At 36.0% G+C, this 11,302-nt stretch overlaps 2 protein-coding genes across 2 annotated transcripts; both read right to left on the bottom strand.

Annotated features, from left to right (window-relative positions):
- Positions 1-315: 315 nt before the first annotated feature.
- On the bottom strand, positions 316-2,801 carry LOC124912943 (ankyrin repeat-containing protein BDA1-like). Its single transcript, XM_047453576.1, has 2 exons — positions 2,223-2,801; positions 316-1,074 (listed from the first exon to the last, which is right to left on the bottom strand). Exons 1-2 carry the CDS (start codon positions 2,799-2,801, stop codon positions 316-318), a joined length of 1,338 nt encoding a protein of 445 aa, XP_047309532.1.
- A 6,680-nt stretch (positions 2,802-9,481) lies between these two features.
- On the bottom strand, positions 9,482-9,925 carry LOC124912941 (ankyrin repeat-containing protein BDA1-like). The gene has a single exon (XM_047453574.1). The coding sequence runs from the start codon at positions 9,923-9,925 to the stop codon at positions 9,482-9,484; it is 444 nt and encodes a 147-aa protein (XP_047309530.1).
- Between the last annotated feature and the right edge of the window lie 1,377 nt (positions 9,926-11,302).

The following is an 11,302-nucleotide window of genomic DNA, read 5'->3' as shown; positions in this document are numbered from 1 at the left end:
ACGCACTAAACGAAATACATAAAGTATGAACGTACCCTAAATTAATTATTTAAAAAATGTCACAAATTAATATTACAACATAGACCCCAACATATATATATATATATATATATTGCGCAGATTTCACCCTGATTATATTAAAACATAATTTACTTCAAATTTCAATTTAAATTTTAAACAAACAATTCTTTAATAGTTTTGAAAACAATTATTGTCACACTTTTATTCAACATCAACAATAAAGAAATTGAAAGACAATGAATGAAACAAGAATGAAACTTAGGATATGATAACAAGAACTAGATTAAATAAATATTATGGACTTGGCTCACCCATGCACCTAATCCCCAAAGCGCTAAAGAATCCTCTATAAAATCCAATCGCATAAGGCATCGTGATTGGAATTATCATGGAGAAGACTAAGAACACTGTTGGCACGGCTCCTTTGGGCGTGAAAGCAGCAATGGCGATCTCGTAAGTTATCACAATAGCACCCAACGCGGTATTCAACTCAAACTTCAAAGGAAATCCTGCAGTCAACAAATGTATCATGTACACAGAAGCACAGAACCCCGCCGTATTGAAGTAGAGAAAAAAGCCATACAAAACAGGACTATAGGTTTGCATTATCGGTCGACCAGCAATATACGGCTTCCCGTTTCCAAATGAGCTGTCTTGCCATGCACCACCAGGAGGGCTTAAAATAGCTTGGTAAGTAGCTGTGGTGATTAGGGCAACAATGACTAGAAGACAATTGCGAACATCTCCGGGGGAGTCCCTTCCTTCTTTGTACTTGAAATAAGTGTACCATGTGATGTCGTCGGCCGAGAGCTCGGTTTGAGACTCGGTTTCAACATGTGCAGAATGTGGTTCTATGGTTGACGATTGATTTGGACCTCTTTTAGCTCCAGCTTGTAGTAGGATATCCTCCATTCTTTTATCAAACTTGTTGTCACCCATTTCATTGTGCATGAGTAAAACATCAAGAGGTGTTTGACCATTCAAATTCATTGCATTCACATCCACCATAACTTCAGAGTTTTCATGCTTATTGCAGAGCAAGAAATTTATCACCTGCGTGCATGCATGGACTCACCTCAAATAATTGAATACACACAAAAGAAAAAAGTGCATTTCTTTTTATCTAGACTGATCAAGAGCCTTAAGGAAAGTTATGATTGATCAAGTTTTTAGACTGCTTAAAAGCCTTAAGTTAAGGCTTAAAACAATCCTTTCGGTAGTGGAATATCAAATTTTGCAATAAGATTGACTTTGTTTTTAAACAATCTTTTCGAAGCTTGTTGGAAGGCTTCTCTACTTGACCCAATATTTTTTAATCAACCAATGCAACATTTCATTTTAAGACTTTGTATGATTTTTGAAACCTAAGCCTTCTCTTGAATTGTTCCTTTCCAAAGGACAATTTATATTCAGGGATTCTCCTTAAATGGTTATTTTGTGTTTCATGGCAATATTATTAATTATTGGAAAACAAAGAAACACTGAATTGGCTACATTCTGACTGATTTTCATATCCCTGCATATTTTCATATTCCACCTTTTTACAACAATAAGGCTGCACTTCACATTATCACTAATTCATTCTTTCATGAACTTACCAAGCATATGTAGACATTGATTGTGATTTGGCAAATTAAAATCAAGTTTAAGGAGGTTTTCATTCTACCAAAGTACATTAGTTCTTCCTTTTTTAGACCAAAGTACATCATTGCTTTGGATTATCTTCGATTTTTTACTCCCTTAATCTTAAACTGGGATAATTGGATTTCTACCAAACTTCACCTTGAGGGGCTGGAGAATAACTAATTTACCTAAATGTGACCACACCTTCATATTGTGAGGATGAGCACACTAAAGAGTATCTCCCACCAATTAACTAATTAACAAAGGCATCACTCACATGGCTCACATGATTCTCATAACAAGAAGATTCCTTTTTAGATTTAGATTTAAATATTTGATTTTTTTATGTAAATACATTTTATTCGAATAACATTAAATCATTCTATTATGTGGAGACTCATAACTCAGTGGTAGAGTGCACTAACTCATGTCCTCATTGTCATGTTTTAGTTATACTGATTTGGTTTTCATAGGGAATATTTGTATACCTTGTGCCTTGAACAATTATAATTACTTGTTGTGACGATCAAGATAATATATTTATTAAAAAAAGAAGAAGAAGAAGTAGAAGTAGTTACCTCATATTGTTTCCTTGAAGTGGCCAGATGCAAGATGGTATTGCCTTGGTCATCTTTGTTCTCGAGTAAATTGAGCTTTCCCATTCGATAGAGTTGATCAAGTAGAATCTGCAGAGTCTTGAATTGGTTGTTCTTTATGGCTAAGTGAAGAACAGTCTCACCTTGAGCAGTAGCCTTCTCTATGGAATCAGGGTCAGTCTCAATCAACAAATTAACTACATCCAATCTACCTTTAATAACTGCGCAATGAAGAGGGATGCACCTATCTTTTCCTTCAACCAGGACCATATTGTTGATGACCACGAGTTCCTTTACGATATTGAAGTCACCGTTTGCTGCAGCAATATGAAGTGGGCTCAAACCGTCCTCATTCAAATCATATGCGAGCTTTCTATTCAGTATTATCAACTCTTTGACAAAATCATGGTGACTTGCCATACAACCAATATGTAAAGGGTTGTCTTCGCGTAACAACGAAGGAGAATGAAGGCTTCTAGGATCTTCTTTTGCTAGCCTCTTTAAGACCGTAAGGTCCCCGGTCCAAGCAGCTTCTTCAATCAGGCTTCTTCTTTTGTCCATTGAAACTTAACTCTTATCTTTTAATTCTGGTTAACTATGTGGATTAATAAAGGGATAGAATATGCTCATAAGGCTTATATAATTCCATATGTTCATCAATATGTTGACTTAGAAATTATAATAGAACCATGTGCTTTATTTATTTTTTTATTCTGAAAATATACTTTAAAAATGTTTTCCTTTACCTATTTTCTCAACTACACATTATTCTTTTAATTTTTATCCCTTACTCATAATCCAGTATAAAAGACTTTATTTTATCGTTATATATTAATATTTAAAAAAAATTAAAATAAATCGTTTGAAAATCGCTAATTATCAATATTTTTTAAATAATCTAAATTTATTTTAAAAAAATCAATCCAAAAAGGTCTCAGACAAAATGGAGAGACAAATAAACAAACTTGACAAAAGGTCAATTCACGATTAGACCTTTAGCAAATTTGACACAAGGTTAAACAAACTCACACTTACTGTTTTTTAGGAAACAAATAAAGGGGTTAAAATCTCAAGTTAACTCTTAAAATTTTATAATTTTACTATTTCACATATGTTTAACGAGTCTAATTTTAAGTAAACTCTTAAATATGTAAACTCTTACGATTTTAAATTTACGATAATAAGATTTTACGAGTTTACGAATTTATAAATAATTTCGATTTTACCATTTTATACGATTTTACTTTTAAAAATACAAATTTATATTAATTAAATTAAAAATTAAAGTTATCATTTATTTAAATTAATTAATTTTGTAAATATAATTTTTATAAGGTTATTTACTTATTATAATTTTTTAATTAATTTTATATTAAAATATATAATTTTTTTTAAATTGACTAAGTACAAAATACTTAATTATATATATAAATAATAATAATAATATATAACTATTATTTTTTCAAATTAAACTCTTACAATTTCGATTTCACGTAAACTCTAAATTTTACGAGTTTACAATTATCTAACAATTCTACACAAACTCTCGATTTTGACCGTCTTGAAATAATCGATTTTGACAGCCTTGAAACAAATATTACATTGCAATAATTGATTTAATAAAAACAAAAGGAAGAAATCAAATGAAGAGAGATTATGGATCCGGCTCATCCATGTACCTAATTAACCCTTTTTTGTAAACCATCTTCCATAATATAGAAATGGAAAAGGAATCACCATGGACAACTGAGTTAAATGAACGAAAGTTTGTGACACGGCATCATTGAGAAACAAACCAACCATAGAGACCAGGTAAGTTGTTGTCATGCTAATTAAGGCAACAAACAACAAAGATACCAACGGAAATTCTAACGTCAACAACATTATCATGTATACCGATGCAAAAAACCCTGTCGAATTGAAGAAGAGAATGATGCCGTAGAATAAAGGACTATAGCTATGCAATATTGGTTGACCAGCAATATGATGGGGCTCTCTTTCCTTAGAGTTTTCTTGCCATGCACCACCGGGTGGGCTTAAGATAAATTGGTAAGTAGTGGTGGTGATTAGGGCAACAATAACCAAAAGACAATTGCATACATCTCCGGGCGAGTCCCTTCCTTTATTGTACTTGAGTAAAGTGTACTCTGGAGTTCTGTATTAGAATATAGAGAAATTGTATTAAATGTTATATATAATACAATTCTTAGGGCCGCTAGTGCATAGAAATAGTTTAGAATTGTGACAAGAGAGGTATTTTGACAAAATTTAAGGAGAATTGAATCAAACAAGAAAAGTTATATATATTAACTGAGAAAAATAAACTTTTGGAGGAAGAGGAGATAGAAAGACTCTTGAGGATTTCTTCTACAAGACTGAAACAAACTTTTTATTATTCTTTTCTCTCTTACTTCATATTCAGCACACAGACCTTTATTTATAGTCTCTTAACAGAAAACAAAACGTACAAGAAATAAAAACAAATATTAAAGACAAAAACTGTAACAGCAACATTTAAGGCTGACCCCTGATTACTAAAACTGCTAAAACGTTTGAAACGTTTGAGATCTCCACCATTAAAGACATTCAATTTATTATTTAAAATATGGCTGACCGTTATTTGAGTTTATTGTGTAACAAATTCCTCCCTTAAACTCAAATCTTTTCCATCTTTCATTCCGATCATCCTCTTGAAATTTTCGAACAACACAGTTGGTAGCGCCTTTGTAAAAATATCCGCCACTTGATCACGACTCGCAACATGACTTAATCGCACTTTACCTTCCTTCACATGTTCCCGTATAAAATGGAAACGAACATCGATATGCTTGCTCCTCTCATGGTGCACCGGATTCCTTGCCAACTCAATTGCTAATTTGTTGTCGACTCGTATTTCAGTTGCTTCGTGTTGCTGGATTTGTAGTTCGTTCAGTAGACTTCTTAGCCATATTGCGTGACACACACACCAGGATGCTGCCACATACTCTGCCTCACATGTTGACAATGTCACTATTGGTTGCTTCTTTGAGAGCCATGTAAAAGTTGTGTCTCCCATATAAAACACATATCCCGATGTACTTTTTCGATCATCTATATCTCCACACCAATCACTATCGGAATAACCGATCAACTTGTATTCCTTTGTCTCGGAGTATAGTAACCCGAGTGACGACGTTCCTCGGATGTATCGAAGAATTCTTTTAATAGCCTTCAAATGCATGTAGTTCGGTTCCTCCATGAATCGGCTTACTATGCCGACACTATACGCAATGTCAGGCCTTGTGCATGTGAGATATCGTAGACTTCCGACTAAACTTCGATATTTGCTGGCATCCGTACGATCTCCTCCCTCAAATTTAGAGAGTTTTGTTCCGAGTTCCATTGGTGTTGCTACTGGGTTGCATTCTTCCATCTTATTCTTTTTCAGAATGTCTTTTGCATATGCCTCTTGGGACACAAATATTCCAGATTTTCCCTGTCTAACCTCAAGACCAAGGAAATATTTCATTAGCTCCAAATCTGTCATTTCGAACTCCCGAGTCATAGCGATTTTAAAGTCTTGTATCATCTTATCATTGTTCCCCATGAATATAAGATCATCAACATAGAGAGCTACTAACAACAGGTTACCTTCGTCTTTCTTTGCGTACAATGCATGTTCATATGGACATTGTATGAATCCATTCTTCTTGAAGTAGGTGTCGATTCTGGTGTTCCATGCTCGAGGCGCTTGCTTTAGCCCATATAGCGCCTTTTTTAGCTTCAGCACTTTACTCTCCTTCCCGACTTTCGTGTACCCGGGTGGTTGCTCCACAAATACTTCCTCTTCAAGCACACCATTTAAAAATGCTGATTTCACATCCATCTGATAGATCGACCATTTGAAATGTGCCACTTGGGATAAAAGAAGCCGGATTGTCTCCATTCTTGCCACTGGGGCAAAGACTTCATCGTAGTCGATCCCAGCTTTTTGTCTATACCCTTTTGCAACAAGGCGTGCCTTGTACCTTTCTATCTCACCCAGGGCATTCATCTTTTTCTTGTACACCCATTTCACTCCGATAGCTCGACATCCATCCGGCAACTCCGCCAACTCCCAAGTTTCATTTCTTTCGATTGCCCGTATCTCTTCATCCATCGCGTCTTTCCATTTCTTATCCCTCACTGCCTCTTCAAAAATGATGCTCTCTGCATCTGCCAAAAGACACACCAAATGTGCTTCACTTGTTGACTCGTATAGGTCTTGTAAACTTCGCATCTTCGGTTGTCTAGGCTCGTTTTCATCATCAGATGTTTGAGAGGTTGTTGGTGCTAATATCGGTTTAGTGGTTGATGGCTCTCCTTTTTCTTCCTGTTGAGATTCCTCCTTTTGGTTATTCCAATCCCATGCACTTTCTTCATTCACCTGCACATCTCGGCTTACGACCACCTTCTTTTTAATTGGGTCGAATAACTTGAAGGCCTTCGTTTTCTCGTCATATCCGATGAAGATGTATTTTTTGCTCTTATCATCTAGTTTGGTTCTTCTTTGATTTGGTATATGCGCGTAGGCCACACTACCAAATACCTTTAAATGCGATACGGTCGGTTTTTGTCCGCTCCAAGCTTCTTGTGGTGTTAGATCCGCCAATTTTGCGTGCGGGCATCGATTTTGGACATACACGGCACATTGCACCGCTTCTGCCCAAAACTCTTTCGGCATGTTTTTGCTCTTCATCATAGACCGAACCATGTCGATGATAGTCCGATTTTTTCTCTCGGCCACGCCATTTTGCTGAGGTGAGTAGGGCGCCGTTAAGAATCTTTTGATCCCTTGTTCCTCGCAATAGACTGTGAAAGCGGTTGACATGTACTCTCCTCCTCTATCTGACCGTATGGCCTTGATGAAAAAACCAGTCGTCTTCTCCACTAATACCTTGAATTTTTTGAATGACTCGAATGCTTTCGATTTTTCTTTCAAAAAATAAATCCAAGTTTTTCTTGTGTAGTCATCAATGAATGTAATAAAGTACCTCTTCTCACTGTATGACTTAGGTGTGATTGGGCCGCATATATCGGTGTGAATCAGTTCGAGAGACTTCCTTGCACTATATTTCTCCTTCTTTGGGAATGAGTTCCTTGATTGTTTTCCGAGTACACATCCCTCGCAAAATTTCTTGGTGTAATCCATGTTTGGTAGCCCGTGAACCATATCCTTCTTTGCTAACTCATGTAGGCCTCCGTAGTGCAGGTGTCTGAATCGTAAGTGCCACAGCGAGGCTTTATCCACCACTTTCACTTGTAGACATTGTTCTCGAACGTTTCTCAAGTTGAGTTTGAACGTTCGATTATTGGCCATCTCAACTTGTGTAAGCAACCTACCTTTTTCGTTCTTTAAATGCAACATTCGGTCTTTCATGAGTACTGAGTATCCCTTCTCCAATAATTGCCCCAAGCTAATAATGTTACTCTTCAAGTCAGGGACAAAGTATACATTTTCAATTGTCCCTTCTTTTCCATCGTCTTGTGAGAAACATATTCTACCTCGGCCCTTTACTTGAACCTTCGATTCATCCCCAAATGACACGTACCCATTCTTTATCTCTTGTATCTCCACAAAAAAATTCTTGTTCCCGCACATATGATTGCTGGCTCCAGTATCGAGATACCACAACGTCTCCTTATCGGAAGTGGTGTCTTTATAGGCCATCATGAGAACACCGACTTCTCTTGTCTCCTCTTCCGCGACCAGATTCGCGTTCTCTTCTATCCTTTTTTCAGAATAGCACTCTTTTGCATAGTGCCCATATTTTCCGCAGTTGTAACATTCGACGTTTGATTTGCACTCTTTTGCATAGTGCCCATGCTTTCCGCAGTTGTAGCATTCAACAGTTGGATGATTTGACCGGCCGCCTCTCCCACGACCACGTCCTCGCCCACGCCAATTTTGTTGGCTTAACTGATCATTTTCTTCATAATTGTTTCCACGTCCTCGGCCTCCGCTGCGGCCATAACCACGACCTCCACGACCGCGTCCTCTTCCTCGATTGTGTTGCGCATACATTACTCTGTCCTCCTTGATGGTTGCCTTGGCTTGTAAGGCTTCTTCGAGCAACTCTTGTTTTTTCTTATTCTTCCGTTGCTCATGTGCTTCAAGAGAACCAGCAAGATCATCAACGGTCATCTCTTCCAGACTCTTTGATTCCTCGATTGCACAAACGACGTTTTCGAAATTCTCGGTCAATGACCGTAGAATCTTCTCCACAACTCTTGCATCGGAGAGGGTTTCTCCATTGCGTTTGAGTTGATTCACCACTGTTTGCACACGTGTGATGTAGGTAGAAATTCCTTCTGACTCCTTCATCTTCATGGCCTCCAGTTCGCCTCGAAGAGTTTGAAGTCGCACTTGTTTAACTCGATCGGCACCCTTGAAAACCTTTTCTAAAATGTCCCACGCTGCCTTCGAGTTTTCTGCACCTGCAATTTTCTCGAAACCCGACTCGTCCACCGCTTGAAACAAAAGGTAGAGAGCGGTCTTATCTTTCATTCGTGTTTCTTTCAACGCCCTCAACTGAGTCGCCGAAAGATTTCCTGTTTCAGCTGGTTCTTCATAACCATCTTCAACTACTTCCCATACGTCTTGTGCACCGAGTAAAGCTCGCATCTGAATACTCCAATTATCAAAGTTGGTTTTGGTGAGTCGCGGCAGTGGTATTTGCCCCAGCGCTTTGTTTGCCATGGCGCTCTGATACCAATTTGAGAAAAATAAACTTTTGGAGGAAGAGGAGATAGAAAGACTCTTGAGGATTTCTTCTACAAGACTGAAACAAACTTTTTATTATTCTTTTCTCTCTTACTTCATATTCAGCACACAGACCTTTATTTATAGTCTCTTAACAGAAAACAAAACGTACAAGAAATAAAAACAAATATTAAAGACAAAAACTGTAACAGCAACATTTAAGGCTGACCCCTGATTACTAAAACTGCTAAAACGTTTGAAACGTTTGAGATCTCCACCATTAAAGACATTCAATTTATTATTTAAAATATGGTTGACCGTTATTTGAGTTTATTGTGTAACATTAACTTATACATCTGTAAATATAAAACTATAGATATACCTCATATTGTTTCCTTGAAGTGGACAGATGCAAGATGGTATTGCCTTGGTCATCTTTGTTTCTCAATAAATCTTGCTTGTCCATTCCAACAAGATGATCTACTAGCTAGAATCTGCAAAGTCTTGAATTTATTATTCTTTATGCTAGGTGGAGAACAGTCTCACCTCGATCGGCGGTAGCCACCTCTATGGATTGAGGATCAATCGCAATCAACTCCTTCACTATGTTCAATCGACCTTTAATAACTGTGTAATGAAGAGGGATGCGTCGGTCTTTCCCTTCAACCATATGTAGTGCATCTTTGTTGATACTCAAAAGTTCCTTCAAGATATTGAAGTCACCATTTGCTGCTGAAATATGGAGTGGGCTCAAGCCGTCCGCATTAAGATCATATGCAAGATTTCTCTTCAACTTTATCAATTCTTTCACAAAACCGAGGTGACTTGTCATGCAAGCAATATGCAACGGGTTGTCGTTGCCTATTAACGACGAGGAGTGTATGATTCGGGGATCTTCATTCGCTAGCCTCTTTAAGACGATAAGGTCTCCACCCCATGCAGCTTCAAACAACCTTCTGTCCATGGAATTAAGCTTACTCTATCTTGTTTGCTCAATATGTTTAAGTGTGGAATGAAAAGGCATAGAAAGAATATGTATTGCATGGCTTGTTGGAATTTTTAGGCTTACTTGTATAATAAATAATTGTGCAATAATGTGATCTAATGTGAAATTAAGTTTATGGTTTATGGGTGTATTTGTCATGAATATAAAGTGAGGATACCTAAGTGACATTTCTAATTTTATGAAGGGGCTAAATTAGAAATTGTCAAACCATAATAACTAACTTATTGTTGATTATATGTAATGGTAATGGTCCCTATTTGAAGTAATGTCAATTCTCCTTTGCGTCCCCATCAACAGAGGGAGAAACCTATTGACTTACTCGTCAAATGGAAGAACTATTCTACATAAAGAAAGTCTAAAGAAATAGAAGATTAAAGACTTTTTCTATTACAAGGAAAGAAAAGATTCATGCGATTAATTAAGGTACGCTTCCGCTGCATTCAGATTTTAATTTCTCACACATTAAATTAGAATCTAATTAATATAATTCTAACATGACTTTAATTTAGAATGCCATATCTTTTCCTTCTATTTTCTTTCCAATGTTGACTTAGAAGAATAGAACCAAGTCAATGGATATCCCACCAATTAAGAAGTAATTTTTTATTCTTTTTTAAAGACAAATTGCTATTATAAAATAGTTGTGTATATCATATTAGTGACGATTTCTCGTGATGAACTATACTTTTGATTGGTTTGCATAAATATGAGACTTTTGAGGGTCAGTGGCATTTTAAAAATATTGTATAACCTAATATAGATCATCTCGTTGAAGTACAAAAATGGCTAATAGCCCACGGAATTACAATAGTTGAATTATCTGTCGCTATTGATCAAAAGAAATGTAACAGGAACGCATAACTAGTATTTTTCTTAGGAGGAACGTTTTAAGAGTTTAAAAAATAATTTTATCGTATTTAAAATTACTGAGTATTCTTAATATATTTCATGATATTTAGTGAGATTTTATGTAACTTTCATTTATTTTATATATTTCATTCAAGTTAATCTAAAATAAATTTAGTTTTGTAATATAAAAGTCGTACTATTTCTCAAATTATCGTCGTTAAAATTCAATAACAAACAATTGGATATTCGTTGCTATTTCTTCTGACATTTTAATAAATAGTTATTAAAATTACTTTTCTTTTGTCAATAAGACAGAAAATAAGTAGCTAATTTTCGTCGTTATTACCCTTACCCTTGTGAGAAAAAGTCATCTTAATTAAATAAAAGGTTGTACCCTAATTTATTGTATTTATTTTTGTGATACATGCACTAATTTTCATGTAAAGTAGATTTTAATTATAACTAATTTTTGTTATTTTTCATTTT

Source organism: Impatiens glandulifera, chromosome 8 (genome assembly GCF_907164915.1).
Source record: "Impatiens glandulifera chromosome 8, dImpGla2.1, whole genome shotgun sequence".
Lineage (NCBI taxonomy): Eukaryota > Viridiplantae > Streptophyta > Magnoliopsida > Ericales > Balsaminaceae > Impatiens > Impatiens glandulifera.
The sequence above is the reverse complement of the archived record's forward strand: the minus strand, read 5'-3'. Positions and strand labels throughout refer to the sequence as shown.